A 19,778-nucleotide genomic window follows, 5' to 3' on the forward strand; every position below is an offset into this window, starting at 1 on the left:
AATTATGACTGAGGAACTGAATTTTTCATTTCATTTCATTTTTTTTTTAAGATTGGAAAATATAGTTTGTTTAGAAAGTAAATTAGAGAGGAAATTTACCTCCCCAAGGTAGGAGAGGGACCAAAGCTCCATTTTATTTAATTTTAATGAATTTAAATTTAAACAGCCATGTATGGCTAGTGGCAACTGTATTGGACAGTGCAGAGATAGTCATGTTCTAGAAAGAAAAACTGAGGTGGTTCTACTGTGAATCCCATGGAGAGTCAGGGATATGGGTAAGTGTGTTTGAGGATTTATTAGTAAAAGAATTTTCCATGTAAAGTTTCCTTTTCAGATTTTTTAACATGGATTTGTATTCATTCTTCCTTGATGTGCAAGCTATCTCCTTAAAGTTGATGTTAAGATTTTTAAAAGAAATAAATTTTATTTGATCTCCCAGCTGAGAATAGTTTACTTTTTCTTGCATTCATTTGCTCCCCCACTTGGATAGGCAAAGGCTGTTTCATGCTTAGTTTGGCATTCTGCTGTAGTATCTTGCCCTTGATTTGCGGAGCAAGCTACCAGAGGTTGGCTGGAGGCTGTAGTTGAGACAAATTGGAGCAGGGTGAGGGTGAAGTTCCTTTTAAAGCAGCTAGCACTAAGAACCACAGAATTCTTGCAGAGCCAAATTGAGCAGACCAGTCAGAAGTATGCAGTAATTACACATATAAATGTGTATGCTAGGAGCATTCATTAAAACTCATAGCATATGACTTGAGGGACAAGACTGATTTGAGTTTTCTTGTTCTGCCAAGGGAAGGGATCTAGGGGGATTAGCTATATAGGACTTTATAGTTCTGAAGGATCATGAGATTTTGCCATGTGTTATCAAGGGAATTTGTGGAATCTCTTACTTGGATATTTTGAAGAACTAGATTGATAAACCAGCTCCCTGTCAGGAATGTTTAAAGCACGGTCTCAAACTGAAAAGCAAGAGACAGCCTTGCCGTGTAGCCTTACATGGACCTCCAAAAAGAAGGATTTGGGACCTTTTGATCTTATTAGCTATTTACTTATTGGGGGTTTCCCAGGGCAATCTAAGATCAAAAAGGGGGAAAAAAGCCCACCTTTTCCCCAAAATTGAGTGTCTGTTGTTTTAAGGTACCCTAGACTCTTTGTGATATCAAATTAAATACATCTTTTGTAGGCAGACTTTGTATTAGTAGAGATCAGTATACTATAATAAGATTGATTTCTGACAATGAACGCTTTTCTGTATATCCCAGAAAAAGAAGTGGTAGGGTATGTTTTCCTATCCCAGCATTACATGGGATTTCTCATATGTGGGGTTTTAGAGAGATTTTCTTTTATGTTGTTCTCAGTCTTTCAGGTATTTTCAAGGCTTATATTAAAAGAACACCCAAATTTTCAAGCCAGTATAAGTGAATTATAGAATTAGCAGATTGGGACATTTATAAAGTTGGGATTATGTTGGGAAATATAGGACATCTGGCTGTCCTACCCTAAAGTGGAGTTTACTATTTTAGTGGTTTCCTTGGTACTTGTTGACTACTGAGCAGGGTCCTTGTGTGTGTCCCATCACAATATAAGCAAGCCACAGGAGGGTGCTGACTCCCGAAGCCAGCTGCCTGGGTTTGGATCTCAGCTATGCCACCTACTAGCTGCATGACCTAGAGCAAGCTACTTAGCTTTCCATGCCTTAGTTTCCTCATCTGTAAAATGGAGATAATCAAAATATCTAACTAATAGGTTGTTATGAGGATTCAATGCAGAGTCTTTGGTAGAAGACCTAGCATGTGTTAAGAGTTCAATAAATATTGTTGTTGTTATTTTTATTATTTCTACTATAAATACACACACACACACATATACACACATACATATATATATACATATGTATGTGTGTGTGTGTGTGTATATATATATATATATATATATATATATATATATAGAGAGAGAGAGAGAGAGAGAGAGAGAATATATCTCACTATGTCACCTAGGCTAGAGTGCTGTGGTGCAGTGGCATGCTCACGGCCACTGCAGCCTTGACTGGCTAGGCTCAGGTGATCCTTCTGCCTCAGCCTTCCAGGTAGCTGGAACTACAGGCACATGCCTCTATGCCCAGCTAATTTTTTGATTTATTGCAGAGATGAGGTCTTGCCAAGTTGCCCAGGTTGGTCTTGAACCTGTGGGCTATTGCAGGCCTCTCACCTTGACCTCCCAAAGTGCTGGGATTGTAGGCATGAGGCACTGCATCCAGCAGTTTCTCCTATAAATATTTATGTCTCTATTTAATGTCTAAATAAATAATTTATCCCACTGAGTTTTGTATTTTTTTTAGAGGTTACCAGAATTTTTAAGATAATCTGGTAATAATTGTTACCAGAATTTTTAAAATGAACGATATTTCATTTTTCTTTTTTATTTAGAATCTGGTATTTTGAGGTTTCCTTCTGACTGTTTGTTATTTTTTCTCAGTACATAGTAGATGCTGAAAACATTTTATAAATTAATTAATTCTACAATACTAGAGAAGAGTCGGTTGAGTTCAGAGCATTGCGGTATCTAACTAAGTAGTCTGAAATTCCACTGTGTCTTGTAAAAGTGGCAAGCTCTCTAAAAGGACATTTTGTGTCCCAGGTATAAGCAGAAATGTTTCGTGTAGCACTGTCATAGTAGTCAGCTTCACAAATAGAAATCTAAGGTATGTGTGACTGAACACCTATGTACTTGTACTTTAGTTGCTGTTATATTCACAAAATGTACACATTTTGTGAATAAACTAGGGATTATGGGTGTATTGATATGCCTCTGAGACTTTTTAAGGCCTAAGGAATGATACTTTGAGTACAATCACTGTTTTAATTTCATACTTAGAATGTTTAATTTCTTGTCTCGGTTGTTTTCTCATACAGTTGTTTTCTCAGAGAAACTAAGTAATTGTGAGAGCTATTTATATTTGTCAGACCAAGAGTTTTCTCCCTTCTGGTTAATTCATGAAAATGGTTCTTGCTTTTTGTAGGTATTGATGTCAAGAAAGGCCGAGGTCGCTATATTGACACCTGTATGGTTGTCTTTGCCCCCCGTTACCTGTTAGATAATAAATCATCTCACAAGCTTGCATTTGCACAGAGAGAATTTGCCAGGGGACAGGTAAGCAGTTTGCTTTTGAAGAATGACTAGTGCTTATTTCAATAGTATGCACTTTAATGTCATGGCTTATCTTTCATTAGTGTAAAATCTGTGATGTGAGTAAACCCTTCTGTGCCTTAGCCACCCACATAGTGCATGGTAGAGGATGAGGCTCGAGCAAGTACTCAGTAAACATTTGCTGTCATGAATTGACTTGTTGACTAAAACCAGTGAATCCTTCTGTGTTTTAGGGAACAGCCAATCCTGAAGGTTACATTTCCACCCTTCCTGGCTCCAGTGTGGTGTTCCACTGGCCTCGGAACGACTATGATCAGTTATTGTGTGTCAGGTTGATGGATGTTACCAACTGCATTTGGTCTGGAGGCTTCGAAGTCAACAAGAATAATTCTTTCCATATCAATATGAGGTAAGTTTGAGTCTCTAAATGTAGGTAAAAAATAGCTTTGTTTGAGGTATAGTAATATACATAGTAAGTCCATCTTACTCCTTATAAAACGGGCACATATTTTTCTGGCTCAGAAGAAGATCTTAGAACTTGCAAAGTCTAGGGAAATATGAGTGAGGATTTTGATGGAATGAGCTGAAGGAAGGTTGCCAGTTTTGACCCTTGTGTAATTGCTGTGACCCGAACAAGTCCTAGGGGTAACACTCAACTCATATTGTGATTACTTGCAACTCTGTAAAGTTTGTATGCTTTTAGATGGTAACATTGATTATAAATGTTTTTGTCTGTTCTGACACAGCTGCACAAATTCTTCTTTCATTTGATGCAGTTCCAGTAAATCATTTGACCCTCTGTGCCTAACGCTCTTTGCTAAGAAAAATCAACCCGACTGGGCATAATGGCTTATCCCTGTAATCCCAGCATTTTGGGAAACTAGGGCAGGGATGACTGCTTGGGTTCAGGAGATTGAGACTAGACTGGGCAACATAGCAAGACCCTGTGCCTACATAGAATTTTTAAAAAAGTATCCGGTCATGATGGGGCATGCTTGTATTCTCAGCTACTTGGGAAGCTGAGGCAGGAAGATCACTTGCACCCTGGAGTTCAAGGCTGCAGTGAGCCATGGTCACACCCCTGTACTCCAGTTTGGTGACAGAATAAGACTGTCTCTTTAAAAAAGATAAAGAAATCAACCAAATTCAGCCTTAACTAGCCCTGGATGACTTAATGTTTCTTCTTGCTTTCATAAAAAATTTTTATTTAAAACATTTTTATTAAAACATTTTTTAAAAAAAATTATTTATTGATTTTTTATTATGAAGTTGTGGGGTTTATTTCCACTGCACTCCAGTCTGGGCGACAGAGTGAGACTCCAACTCAAAAAAAAAAAAAGGTTTAATTGTGATAAAACACACATAACATACAATTTATCATTGTCACCATTCTTAAGTGTGCAACTCACTAGAGTAAGTGCGTTCACATTGTGTAGTCAACCTCCAAAACTTTTCATCTTGCAAAACTGAAACTTTGAACCCATTAAACAGCCCCTTGTAGCCCCATTCTACTTTGTGACTTTATAAATTTGACTTTTCTAGGTACCTCATATAATTTGAATCATATGGTGTTTGACTGGCTTATTTCACTTAGCATAGTTTCCTCAATATTCTTTCATGTTGTGATGTGTCAGAATTTCCACCCTAACTTTTAAGACTGAATAACATCCCTTTCCACATACACCACTTTTTGTTTATCCACTCAAATGTTAATGGACAGTTGGGTTGCTTTTGCCTTGGACTGTTGTGAATAATGCTGCTGTGAATATGGGTGTACCAATGTCTATTCAAGATCTTGCTTTCAGTTTTGTTGGGCACAGACCCAGAAATGGAATTGTGAGATCATTTGGTCATCCCATTTTTAATTTTTTGAGGAACTGCCATACAGTTTTTCACAGTGGTTGCACAATTTTACTTTTCTACCAATGGTGCACAAGGGTTTCAATTTCTCCACAACCTCACCAACATTTGTTATTTTCTGTGTTTTTGATAGTAACCATCCTAATGGGCGTGAGGTGGTTTGTCATTGCAATTTTGATTTACATTTCTCTAGTGATTAGTGATGTTAAGCATCTTTTCATGTGCTTGTTGGCCACTTGTATATTTTCATTGAAGAAATGTCTATTCAAGTCTTTTGCCCATTTTTGAATTAGTTTGAATTGTTGAGTTGTAGGAATTCTTATCCTAAGCATTTTATAAATTTAACTCTTATTATTAGATCTTTGATCCATTTTGAGTTAATGTTTGTATATGGTGTAAGATGAGAGCCTAACTTTACTCTCTGACATGTTGATATTTGTTTTTTCCAGCACCATTTGTTATAAAAAGGTCTTGGTACCATTTTTGAAAATCATTTGACCCTGTATGTGAGAATTTATTTCTGGGCTCTAATCTGTTTCATTGGTTTGTCTGGCTTTATGCTAGTATCATACTGTTTTGATTATGGTAGCTTTGTATTGTATTCTAGTATTGTATTGTTGACGTGTGAGACCTCCAACTTTGTTCTTTTTAAAGGTTGTTTTCTCTATTCAGAGTCCCTTCTGGAGGCTTGAGTTTGAGTCCCTTGAGAGTCATGTGAATTTTAGGATGAATTTTTCTATTTCTGCAAAAAATTCTGTTGGGATATTGATAGGTATTGTATTAGTCTGCAGATTGTGTTTTGTAGTACTGATGTCTTAATAATAATATGTTTTCCAATCCATGGAAATGGGATGTCTTCATTTGTGTCTTTAATTTCCTCATGCAATGTTTTTGAAGTTAAAGGGAATCTGAAATGAGTGCTATTTGAACATGTTTAGAAGCAAAACTTAAATCTTTTATACTTTATGATCAGTTCTTTATTCAGAACACTATTATGAAGGAAAGAAATATGATAATTTAACAACAGATTATCCAAAACAGTATTTATATTTGACTTTTAAAAAGCATTATCTGGTTTAATGGTGGGCCCTTCTTAATTATACTTTGCCCTGGACTTTATTAGTGTGAATCACATCTGGGTACAGTGGTTTTCAAACTATGTTTCTGGGAGCTGTTGAATTCTAAGGAGGTGACTCTAGTGCCCAGAGCAACCAAGTGGGTAGGGCTCCAGTGCCCTCATTCCTACCTCAACTTGAACTTTTGTCTGTTAGTGTAATGTATTCCCCCATAAGATTTCATTGGGAAGGGAGGCGGGGGTGGGAAAAAGTATAGGATTCAGAACCTAAAACCACTATTGTCTTTTTTTTTTTTTTTTTGAGTCAGGGTATTACTCTGTCACTTAGGCTGGAGTGCAGTGACATGGTGATCACAGTTTACTGTAGCCTTAAGCTCCTGTACTTAAGTGATCATCCCTTCTCAGCTGGGACTACCGGTGCATACCACCATGCCTGGCTAATTTTTTTATTGTTTGTAGAGACAAGGTCTTGCTATGTTGCCCAGGCTGGTCTCAAGCTCCTGGGATAAAGTTTCCCACCTGAACCACCACACCCAGCCACCACCATTGTCTTACATAGTACCTGGTTGGAGGTAGCCCAGATCTGTTGTGTGAGAATGGGAAGCCAATTTGGAATTAAACAAAAAAGTTAATCATGATTATCAAAAAAGAAGAAAAGTGGAGGGGGGGAGATAATTTATGTACTTTGTTAATCCTTTTAAAATAATTTTAAGGTACAGTCCTAAACTACTGAGAACAAATCCATGCCATCTATTTCTTTTACTTTTCTCAGCTTTTCATTTGGAAACAATTTAAACTACAGAAAAGTTACAAGAGTAGTACAATGAAAATCCCTGTATTTTTAGCCTAGATTTACCAGTTTTCAACATTTTGCTACGTTTTCTCTACACACACACATACCTCTCACACTTTTTTGGACAATTTAAAGTACATTGATGTCATCATAATTTTCAGTCATAAAATATTTAGCACAATAGCCGGGCTCGGTGGCTCAGCCTGTAATCCCGCGCCTTTGGGAGGCTGAGGTAAGTGGATTGCCTGAGCCCGCGGGTTCAAGACCCGCCTGGGCAACTTGGCGAGACCTCATCTCTACAGTAAATCAAAAATTAGCCGGGCGTGGTAGTGCACTCCTGTAGTTCCAGTTACTTGGAAGGCTGAGGTGGAAGGATCGCCGGAGCCCAGCAGGTCGAGGCTGCAGTGGCCGGAAGCGGCCACTGCACTCCAGTCTGGGTGACAGAGTGAGACTCCAACTCAAAAAAAAAAATATTTAGCACTTAGTGCCTTAAAATAGGGACATTTTCCCAAATAAATATAACAACATCACACATTGATATAATATAATGCAACATTATATGATGTTTTCTAATAGTTTTTGTAGACTGAATGAATGACTAAAATGTCCTCCATAGCAACTCTTCTCCCCTGATTTGTCTCATATATTCTCTTGCTTCCTTTAATCTAGAGTAGTCCTACTTTCCGTTTTTCGTCTTTAGTGACATTGACATTTTTGAAGACTTCAAGTCAGTTTCTTGTAGAATGTCCTATTTTTTGCATTTGGAAGTTTCCTATATTTGGATTTGGGTCAGCGTTTTTGGTAACTCTGCTACCTGTGTGATGTTGTGTGTTTCCCATTGCGTCACATCAGGATGTCTGTAATATCTGTTGGTCCTGTTACTGATGGTAGTAAGTCTGATTATTACTTGGTTAAGGTGGTGTCCACCAGGTCTCTCTATTCATAAAGTTACCTTTCTTCTTTGTAAAAAAGAGTAATAATTTAAGACTGTAAATACTCCTGTGGCCCTAAAACCTTTCGTTCAGCGGTTTGATGGTTCTGCTTTAATCAGCTATTACATTGGTGGTTGCAAAATGGTGATTTTCTAATTCTCTAATTTTTTCTACACTTAGTAGTTGATATTTTTCTGTAAAGATGAGCTTTCCATTCCTTCCAGTGATATATCTGTATATAAATATATATACACACACATAAGTATACACACTTTACATACAAGCATACATGCATGCATACATACATGCATACTCTTCTTTGCAGAAGGCTTTCAGTTAATAAATGTTGGAGAAAGGAGAGAATAAAAAAAAATCACCATTTTGTGATTATATTATCAATTTCTACTGTTTTAGAATGATCAAAGAATGCCCAGTGGGCAATGGGTTCAGTGGTATTGATGGAGGCCCAAGAAATGTTGTGATTGTGGGAAGTGTGTGAAGAAAGTAAGTTGCCGCTTGTTTCCCATATTTTATGCAACCTCTTTTGTTTCCTTCTCCTGCAGAGATACCTTGGGAAAATGCTTCTTCCTACGAGTGGAAATTACTCTCCGAGGAGCTACATATAGGATCTCATTTAGTGACACAGATCAGTTACCCCCTCCTTTCCGAATTGACAACTTTTCTAAGGTATCAAGTGGAGTTGAGAGCCTGTTTGGCTATTTCATATGTGGGAGGGCAGAGTATGTACTGTCCTTAAGATAATGGTGCAATACATTTTAAACTTGGGATTAAAAGAAGCTGTGCAGATAGGTTCTCTGTAGCTGGGCAACCCTGGAAATTCTTACCATTAGAAGGTGGTTTCTGCTGGTTAATTTGATTACTGGGCAGCCTTGACCAAGCAGAAATGCTCTTTTAGCCCCTAAAACTTGTTTCGACTAGAGTTTCTGGTTGATATGCAGCCCTCTTAGAGAGTCCATGCAAACAGAGAAAGAGATGAGATTGTCCAGTGACAATGGGAACAGGCCAGCTCTACTGTTGCTTCATTACAGTGAGCAGTTTTGTAAATCTTCCAGATAGTGTCAATATGGAAATCTCTAGATTCTATTTTAAGTTATGCCTTTGGACAACAATATATATGCTATATATATGTTTTATGTAATATATACATATATTGTCATGTGACTTTCTGTAGAAATACAAAATTAGTATTTCTTTCTATATTCAAAATAGATCATAAGGAGGTCAGGGTAGAAGAGATGCCATTGGAAGGATAGAACTGCTTTCCCTAGATACTTAACTTGACAAAGCTTCTTAAAACCTTTTATTCAATAGATTGTAGCCCATGTCCTATAATTGATGGGGTTTCTTAAATTTGTAAGGTGATTAGAAAAGGCTTTTTTTTTTTGGAGTCAAGATCTCAATCTGTCACCCAGTCTAGAGTGCAGTGGCACAATCACAGCTCATTGCAGCCATGACCTCCTGGGTTCAGGCAATCCTCCCACCTCAGCCTTCTGAGTAGCTAGGACTACAGGTGTGCACCACCACACCCACCTTAATTTTTGGTATTTTGTAGAGACAAAGTCTCACTATGATGCCTAGGTAGATCTTGAACTCCTAGGCTCAAGTAATTCTCCCACCTCGGCCTCTAATGTGCTAGGATTACAGGCATGAGCCAGCACACATGGCCTAGAAAAGCATTTGAAAAGGTGAGATGATAAACCTCATGGTGATTATTCCCTGTACAAGATTCATTTGGGAAGGATGTGGAACTTATACCTTGGAAGCACTGGCTCACTTTCCAGTAATACCACTCTGAATAAAAGTTATTTTTGTCCTCTCTGCCATCACTCTAGGTCCCAATTGTCTTTACCCAGCATGGTGTAGCTGAACCCAGGCTCCGAACTGAAGTGAAACCTATGACTTCGTTGGATTATGCCTGGGATGAACCTACCCTGCCGCCTTTTATTACTCTGACTGTCAAAGGGGCAGGGTCCTCGGAGATCAACTGCAACATGAATGATTTCCAGGATAATCGACAACTTTATTATGAAAATTTCATTTACATTGCTGCTACATATACATTCTCTGGGTAATTCTGGATTAAATTATTGTTCTTGTAAGGCTCTAATTATTAACTGGTTTTAAATTATAAGCAGTTTCTCAAAAGAAGAGGGTACAAAGGAAGATTTCTTAATTCTTTACCAAATCCCAGGCTCAGGGTCTATCTTGAGAAGTCATTTAGTTTAAACTCTTATCTTTTGGTTCGACTAAAATTTATCCAAGGAGGCAAGACCCTTCTCTTTTTAAATATCTCCCCCAATAATCATTCTAATAGTTTGCCTCTTTGTTCAACCAACTAACCTTCATCAGAATTTTTCAAGTCAGCATTCTTCACTCTCTTTTCTTGTTGAGAATACTGATTAAGCAGACATGTAGGGTCTATCTTAATTTTCATCTAAAGCCAAGTATAGTAGCTTAACTTCTTGGTATTTCCAATTGCCTTAAATTATAATCTTTGCTGTTTTTTGACTAGTCATATTTAGAAAACTCAGGTGAATGTCGAGCTTACTCTAATTCTGCTGGTGGATTGGCACAGAGATTTAACACTGGGCTTTCAAAAAGTAGTCATACCCAACATGGACACACAGCGTCTTGTTTCTATGCTGAAATTACAGGATCAATTTTAAAGTTTATCTGTGAAGAGCTTTACAAAATAGCTGAGTTTTGAATTACAAATATAAACCACCCAGTGAGCAGGATAAAGTCATGTTCCTTTCTAAAATGTTCTGAAAATTTTTGCCTATAAATGAGATTTTTAAATGTGTCTGTGCCCACAGGATAATCTCTGAATTTTTGTATTATCTTTCTCATCTGTCTAGAGTCCAAATTTCACTAGTAATAAATTTAATTTGCAGAGAATAGCCATTCTTTCCCTTGGCTACTGCAGTTCCCTTTAGTAATGATGGTGCGGGATGTTTATCTTGTTATAATTGAGCCAGTATGTTTATTTACTTGTTTTAAAGACTGTGGCACTTAATGTGACATACTTAAGGTTTAGTACCTGAAAAACGACTTCTAAATCTGGTTGTGAGTCATGTTTTTCTCCTTATGTTCTATAAATTCCAGTAGTTAGTAATGCTAGTGGAGGATTATGAGCTTAATAGGTTGAACTGATATGGAGCAGATAAAAGGAGACGCTCTTGGGAGTCCTGGTGTTTACAATCTAACAGCAAAATTAGAATAATCTAATTAAGAGGTTGAACCATCTTTTAGAGTATACTAGACACTATTTCTTGCATTCATGGAAGGAACTAATGACAGGAAAGAAGACTAGTTTTTTGTTTGCTTTTGTTTTTACTGAGGTAAAATTCACATAATATAAAAATCTACTATTTTATTTTGTTTTTGAGTTGGACATCTCACTCTGTCACCCAGGCAGTGGCATGATCATAGCTCACCACAGCCTTGACCTCCTGGGCCCAGGTGATCCTTCACTTCAGTCTCCTGAGTATCTGGGACTACAGGTGCATGCCACTATGCCCGGTTAATCTTTTAATTTTTTTGTATAGATAAAATCCCACTATGTTGCCTAGGGTGGTCTCAACTTCTGAGCTCAAGCATTTCTCCTGCCTCAGCCTCCCCAAAGTGCTGGGATTATAGGCTTAATAACATCCAGCCCAAATCAACTATTTTAATTTTTTTTTTTTTTTAGTCAGAGTCTCACTCTGTGTCCCAGGTTGGAGTACAGTGGCCTGATCACAGCTACCACAGTTTTGACCTGCTGGACTCAGGCAATTCTTCCACCTCAGCCTTCCAAATAGCTGGAACTACAGGTGCACACCACCACACCTGACTAATTTTTTCTATTTATTGTAGAGACAAGGTCTTACCAAGTTGCCCCAGCTGGTCTCGAGCCCCTAGGCTCAGGCAGTCCTCTCACCTCTGCCTCTCAAAGTTGTTGGGATTACAGACGTGAGCCACTGTGCCTGACCAAATCAACTATTTTAAAGTGAACAGTTCAGTGGCAGTTAGTACATTCATGATGTTGTGTGACCACTACCTCTACCTAGTTTCAGAACATTTTTATCACCTCAAAAAGAAACCTTAAACCCATTAAGCTGTACTTCTCATTCCTCCCTATCTCCAGCCTCAGGCAGCCTCCAATCTTTCAGTCTCTGGATTTACATTTTCTAGGCATTTCATACAAATCAAACCATATGAGACATTTTCTGTCTGGCTTTTTGTACTTACTATAATGTTTCTGAGGTTTATACACGTTGTAGCATGTGCCAATACTTTATTCTTTTAATGAAAAGTATTTAGTACTTTTTATGACTGAGTAATATCCTATTATATGTATATACTGCATTTTGTTTATCCATTTATTCATTGACGGACATTTGGGTTGTGCCTGCCTTTTAGCTACTGTGAACAGTGTTGCTATGAATATGCTTGTACATATATTTGAGTACCTGTTTTAAATTCTTTTGTCTTTATGCCTAGGAGTGAAATTACTGGGTTGTATGGTACTTCTGTGTTTAACTTTTTCAGGAACCACCATGCTAGTTTCCATAGGGACTAAACCATTGCACATTCCCACCAGCAGTGTACAAGAGTTTCAATTTCTCCATATCCTCACCAACATATGTTTTCAAAATTTATTATTATTGTACTCATCTTGCTGGGTGTGAGGTGATATTTCATTGTGTTTTCTGGGGTTTTTTTGTTTGTTTGTTTGTGGGGTTTTTTTGTTTTATTTTTTGAGTTGGAGTCTCACTGTCGCCCAGACTGGAGTGCAGTGGCTGCTCCTGGCCACCACAACCTCGACCTGCTGGGCTCCGGCGATCTTTCCGCCTCAGCCTTCCAAGTAGCTGGAACGACAGGTGCACGCTACCACACCCAGCTAAATTTTGATTTATTGTAGAGATGAGGTCTCGCCAAGTTGCCCAGGCGGGTCTCGAACCCGCGGGCTCAGGCAATTCACTCACCTCAGCTTCCCAAAGGCGCAGGATTACAGGCTGAGCCACCGAACCCGGCTATGTTTTTTGTTTTAGTTGGAGTCTCATTCTGTCACTCAGGCTAAAGTGCAGTGGCATGACCACGGCTTACCACATGTGGCCTTAACCTCCTGGGCTCAGGTAATCCTGGCTCAGTCTCCTGAGTAGCTGCGATTACAGGCATGTATCACCATGCCTGGCTGATTTATTTATTTATTTTTTTTGAGTTGGAGTCTCACTCTGTCACCCAGACTGGAGTGCAGTGGCTGCTCCCAGCCACCACAGCCTCGTCCTGCTGGGCTCCAGCGATCCTTCCGCATCAGCCTTCCGAGTAGCCGGAATTACAGGCGCGCACTACCATGCCTGGCTAATTTTTTGATTTATTGTAGAGATGAGGTCTCGCCTGCCCAGGCAGGTCTCGAATCCACGGGCTCAGGCAATCCACTCACCTCAGCCTCCCAAAGGCGCAGGATTACAGGCTGAGCCACCGAGCCTGGCTTGATTTTTTAATTTTTAATTTTATGAAGATGAGATCTCACTAAATTGCTCAGGCTGGTCTTGAACTCCTGTACTCAAGCAGTCCTCCTGCCGTGGCCTCCCAAAGTACTGGAATTACCGGCCTGAGCCATAGACTTGCATTTCCTTAATAACTAATGTGTTGCACATCTTTTCATATGCTTATTAGCTACTTGTTTTTCTTCTGTGGAGAAATGTTTATTCAAATCCTTTGCTTATTTTAAAATTGAATTATTTGCCTTTTTACTGTCAAAATGTAAGAGTTCTTCCTATAATCTCTTATTAGTCTCAGAAGTATGATATGCAAGTATTTTCTCCCATTTTGTGAACTGTCTTCTTATTTGATTTTATCCTTTGAAGCATAAAAATTTTCATTTTGATAAAATCTAATTTATCTATTTTTTTGGGTCACTTGTCCTTTGGGTGTCAGAAGACTAGATCTTAACTCTGAATGTATCTATTAATACCTTTTTTTTTTTTTTGCAAATAGGAATTAATGGAAACATGAGAATAATCTAAATAATGCCTCCTCCAGACACCCCCGTGGTGTTGCCAGTCTGCAGCGTCCCATAATGCTCAGGATTCTTTTTTTTGAGTCGGAGTCTCACTCTGTTGCCCACGCTACAGTGCAGTGGCCATGAGCATGATCCTTTCACCTCAGCCTTCCAAGTAGCTGGAATCACAGGCATGTGCCACCATGCCTGGCTAAGTTTTTGATTTATTGTAGGTCTTGCTATGTTTCTCAGGCTGGTCTTGATTCCCTGAGCTCAGGCAGTCTTCTCACCTCTGCCTCACAAAGTGCTAGGATTAAAAGGTTTGAGCCACTGCGCCCGGCAGGATTCTTAAGCCACAAAGAAGGCAACAGGATTGAATTGGAGGAGGGCAATTATGAACACTTTGGTGTTTTTCATCCTAAAAGGACTTCTGATTTCATGCCAAGATTTGGGGATGCAATGATGCTGATCTTTTGCCTGGCAGAGTAAAGCTAATTTTTGGCCCCTTGAGATATCTGACTTGGTCTTTTGTTTTTTGCTTTCTTTTTCTTTTGGCATTTAAAGATATATGGCTATTCTTTTAGGTCTGAATTTTAAGTCATGAAAATTATCAGGAGAGGAAAAATGTCAAAGTTTGTTGTTTGACAGATGAATCTTTGAATTGCACAGGAAAAAATACAATGCTGATCTTTCTGTTACTTGAGCCAGACTTTTTCTTCCATGCTTGAATAAATTTTCTTCTTAGGGGCCAGGTGCGGTGGCTCATGCCTGTATTCTCATCACTTTGGGAGTCTGAGGCGGGAGGATTATTTGAGCCCAGGAGTTTGAAACTAGCTTGAGCAACATCATGAGACCCTAACTCTACAAAAAATTAAAATATTAGCTGGGTGTAGTGGCATGCGCCTATAGTCCTAGCTGCTTGGAAGGCTGAGGCAGAAGAATTGCTGGAGCCTAGGAGATTGATACTGCAGTGAACTGCAGTGAACTTATGGGACCACTGCACTCCAGCATGGGCGACTGAACAAGAGCCTGTCTTTAAGGAAAAAAAAAGTTCTTTGATAGAGGTTCTGGGCATTTCCTAATGGATACTTGAATGTGTGTGTATGTGTGTGTGTACACATGCATATGTATTTTTATATGATATATATGTTTAAATCCTAGTTTGCAAGAAGGAACAGGAAGGCCTGTGGCTTCCAACAAGGCCATTACCTCTGCAGAGCTTGTCTTGGATGTCTCACCAAAGACACAGAGAGTCATTTTAAAGAAGAAGGTAAGAGAGCTTAGAATTAGAGTTTATAATAAAAGTCTTATAGCACTGGAAGGGTCCCAGAATCACCCAGTCCAGAGTCCTTGTTTTATGATGAGGATGGGGTATTGCTCTTGGCCTGGAACCCAAGGGTCTTGAAAGCTTCAGGTCTGTGCTCCCTTGTGCTGTGGTGCCTGCTGCAGGATTCCAGGCCCTTTGATGCCTTTTTGGAGAATTTAATTTTTTAATTTGTGATTTATCTTTTTCATTACTTTATTTTTCTGTTGTAATACTTTTCTAATCTTTTCCTTAAACTGAATTAAAAAAAAAATCAAACTGACAAAATTTTTCCTTTTTTATGCTGGCACCAGAGTTGAAAGTCAGCATAAAAAGATATAAAATTGTCAGTTTGACATTTTTTTCAAGTCAGTTTAAGAAAATGTTTGTGTTAGTGGACCTAGGTTGGAGAGAAAGGTAGTAAAATTCAGCCAGAAATATTAAACATGTCAGGAAGACTGATCATACATGTTAAAACTGAAAGATGATAGCAGTTTGGCATTTCAGAGGCACATAAGCCACTTTAGGGGAAGTGTAATCATTTAAAGCACTGACCTGTGAGATGTTCCCTGATTATTTTTCATAATTTAAACCATACGATTGGTCGGGTACCTGATCTCAAACCAGGCAAAATGGGGACTAAAGGGAGGCCCAGACTTTACCTGTGCGATGACCCCTTCTATAACTAATTCTGCATTCTACCCAGCATCTTTAAAATTAAAAGCAAAAAAACCAATCACATGATCAGAAGAGCCTGTCTACTACCTACCATGGGGTCACTCCTGCCAGTCACATTGCTTGTTTGTGCCTCATTGACTTTGAGGTTATGCAGTTTTTGACAGATTTTTAACTGGCGGGGAGGGGAGGGAGTCAAGTTATTTCAAATTTTGCACTTCAAATGAAACCTTAACGTGTGTTTTTAAGTTTGACTTCATATTTTTCCTTGCAGCTTTATGGAAATATAATTCGTGTGCCATACAAATTACTCTTGAAAGTATGCAATTCAGGGGTTTTAGTGTATTCATACACATGTGCAGCCATCACATGCTAGAGCATTTTCATCATCTTAAGAGGAAACCTTGTGTGCTTTACATATCTCCGCCAGCCCCTCACTTCCCCAGCCCTAAGCAATCTCAAACCCACTTTCTGTCTCTACAGAGTCCTTGTTATGGACTTTCATATGTGTGGTCTTTTGTGACTGTCTCTTTTCACTTCTTTTCAGGGTTCATCCATATTGTAGTATGTATCAGAACTTCTACATGTATTTTTGTATCATATCAATACAGAGTCACATGATTAAAATTTTCTTAAAGTGTGATCACACTCTTCTATGTATGACTGTGCTTATGTGTGTGAGAGACATTTTAGAAAAGATTTGGGAATGGTGATAAGTAAAGAGACTGATAGGCATAGGAACTGAAAGTAAACCGTTTTTGAGGCTTTGCTTGAGTTTTGAAAAATGAGTTTTGAAATGCAAAATTTTAGTCTGAAATCTAAAAGAAAGTGTAAGATTCTTTGGAAGAGATGTCAAATGACTTTCAAAGGATGTTCAAGGTGATGACGATGTTAGGGTGAATGAACACCAGCACAGATGGAAGATGCTTATCAAGTGGGATATGGTTGCCAGGTATATCAGGAAAACATGAATAATAAATGCATGTCTCCAGAGCCTGGGTGACATAGTGAGACTCCAACTCAAAAAAAAAGAAAGAAATACATGTGGAACTTCCCAGGGCTAGGGGACTGGCAAGCAGAGAACAGGTGTCTAAAATTAAGTATCAATAATTGTAGCATTTTCAATAACATTTTATAATTAATAGAGCATTTTTGCAGTTAATGTTTCACTTGATAAGGATGAAAACTGGCAAACAGGAGAGTACATAATAAATGGGTTACATTGACATGTGAAATTAGGTAAAAGTGTATGAATTGGCATTAAGAAATGAACCTGTTCTCTTTAGTTGGAAACCAAGCGTAGAAAGTTTGACATCTTAGATTCTTGGTTGGTTGGTTGGCTTTTGGTTTTTTTTTTTTTTACTTTTTATTTTGAAACAATCACAGATTTCCAGACAAATTGACAGGAGTTTTATAGAAGTGATACAGTGATGTTGATTTGCTTCAGGACTTATGATATTAACTTGTGGCACTTGGTAAGGGAGTGTCAGCCAGCCTTCTCTGTGAAGTGAAGTTACTGTTTTTCTCTTTTAATTAGCCAATATTTTGTGGAGCAGTACTTTGAGACTATGTAACTATCCTATTCCTCATTAAGTTTTCTATTTCTTTACGTGCATGTGTGTGTGTGTGTGTGTGAGAGAGAGAGAGACACACACATACACACACACACATGCATGTGCTGGGCTTCTGTTTTATTCAGGGGGAACCTGTTATCATCAGTGTTTATTTTTATGCTTAGTTTTTCTCATCTCTGGCCAGTGGGAGTTCCTTTAACCTTGTGTGTCCTTTTGACATCTTCTATTTTCCCTGCACCATTCCTGGAATTTGCTACTTTTCCAGGGAGCCCCGATCCCCTTTTATCAGAGAATGGAATTTAGAAACATAAGATACATCATACTAGGTGCTGTTGGAGTGTCGTGGTTCCCAGACTCCTGCAGAGAACAGAGCCAGGGGTTTTATCTATGTAGGTACTTATATACGTATTTATATATTATACACATTTATTTCTATTTCTCAATATATATAAAAAAGCAGCAATTCACACCAATGCTTCCAATTCCAGCCCAGTATCACAAAGTTCATTCTTATTTTTTCCCTTTCCATATTTGTAACTCCTTTTCCAGCACTGAGAGTATATTTGTGGATTTGATCATTTCCCCTGAGTGTAACTCAATCACCACAGTTGCCCCAACCCCTCTGTGGTCACCCTTGTTACCTCCTGTGGGCTCTGATCTCCCCATGGCAACCCCCTTCTTTGCTGGAATGCACCCTCACCCTCCCCTTCCCCCAACCCCCGCCCTGATACCCATCTTGGCTTCAGCCCTGCTCTGTGCCACCCCACCACTCGTGGGAATGCCATCCTTGTCCCACATGGGCTTCAACAATCCTACCCTGGACCTCCATAACCCCTCACCCCTCAAACATATACACACAGCCACATGGACATCTGCCTTCCACAGTCCCATGTAAAGGTTTTAGAAATAAATACTTAGGAAAGTGGGGAAGGGAACTAGAAGGAGAATGGTGCCTCTCAGAGTTTTCATTGGAAATTTGATAGTTTTAAACTTATGATGAGCCTTTACAAATGGGCAAGCAGCAGAGGAGACCCTGTATGAAAAGTTGATCTCACTGGGCATCAGTGCTTTGATTTCCAGTCTATAGCATCTGCAGTGTATTGAGAAACTCTGCAGGTGGGTTCTGATACTATGGATTTATGTATTCTCTTACTGTAAGCAGAGAAGCAGGTGTCTGGGGACTGGAGATGGAAAAGTGTGGTCCACCTGTCTCTCTGCAAACAGAGGAGGCCATAGTGCACAGTGGGAGAGCATGAACTCCTTCTGAGTTTGAGTTCTGGCTTTGCCATTTTAAGATATATGACATCTGGTATTTCCCATTCCTCCCTGAGCTTTATTTCCTGTAACCTCTCAGGTTTGTTAGAAGGATTAGCAAAGATGTGTATAAAGTGCTCTGTAAAGAGATGTAATGATGATAATACAGCAAACATTTATTGAGGCCATACTCTGTGCCAGGCATATGCCAAGTACCTTGCATTTATTACACTTATCACAAGAACTGTAGGAGGTAGCTTAGTTTCTCTGACAGATAGGGAAGCAGAGGCTCTAAGAGATTAAGTAACTTGTCCGTTGTCACTCAGATCGTAAATCATGCAGCTGGGTCTTAGATCCTGGCATTGTGACTCCAATGTTCATGCTACTTTGTTAGTGTTTACTTTGTAGAATGTAGTGAAAAGCTGTGTTTCCAGTGCAGGGGTAGCATCTAAATGAGTCTGGGGTACCCAGAAGGGAGTGCTGTGCTGGAGGGGCTCCTGCCTGGCAAGAGTGTACATGATCGCGACAGGTCTAGCTGAAGAGTAGGCGTTGCTGAAATGGGGCTACATGGGTTGTGTTTGAGAGGCACCTAACAGAACAGTTAGGCATGCATGCTGGCTCTGGAATTGGGTTCTGGAGGGTTAGATCTCAGCCCACCTCCCACTGCTTATGTGAACATGGGGAAGTTACTGAGCCTTAACTTCTTCATCTGTAGTAAGGGGGTAGTAATAGTATATATGTTACTGGTTGTTTTTAGGATTAACTTAGTTATTTTATGTAAATTCCATGGATCAATGTCTAACACATAGTAAATTCCCAATGAATATTGTTATTATTACTTCTAGGATATAATGGATTATATAAACTTTCATGACTGAGCTGGAAGCCCAATGGCTGTTTTTAAAATATTCCTAAGGAAAAAATTCTATTTAGAATTAACAGCAATCAACTTAGTAAACCTTTTGAATACAAGCAACTTAATATTTGAATATAATCAACTAGTAAAAATTGGAAACCATCAATATAATATACTTCCTTATAAACATTGGGGAGGGTAAGGAAGACCTCTGGTAAATTCTGATTATTTGCGAGTCAGATATTGAGAATATCATATATTCTTTGTATAATTGGATCTTTCATTAAAATAAGGGTACT

At 38.8% G+C, this 19,778-nt stretch overlaps 1 protein-coding gene across 2 annotated transcripts in view; it reads left to right on the forward strand.

Moving 5' to 3' along the window:
* Nucleotides 1-19,778, forward strand: part of VPS13D (vacuolar protein sorting 13 homolog D) — a 255,403-nt gene that overhangs the window by 123,395 nt on the left and 112,230 nt on the right. For both annotated transcript variants that reach the window (XM_021706673.1, XM_008073459.2), the window contains 5 exons: nt 3,023-3,153; nt 3,384-3,559; nt 8,374-8,497; nt 9,664-9,899; nt 14,979-15,087. In XM_021706673.1, coding sequence (XP_021562348.1) covers nt 3,023-3,153; nt 3,384-3,559; nt 8,374-8,497; nt 9,664-9,899; nt 14,979-15,087 — 776 coding nt within the window. The remainder of the gene's footprint in view (nt 1-3,022; nt 3,154-3,383; nt 3,560-8,373; nt 8,498-9,663; nt 9,900-14,978; nt 15,088-19,778) is intronic.

This window comes from Carlito syrichta, unplaced genomic scaffold (assembly GCF_000164805.1).
Source record: "Carlito syrichta isolate Samal-C Ts95f unplaced genomic scaffold, Tarsius_syrichta-2.0.1 Scaffold315850, whole genome shotgun sequence".
Classification (NCBI taxonomy): Eukaryota; Metazoa; Chordata; class Mammalia; order Primates; family Tarsiidae; genus Carlito; species Carlito syrichta.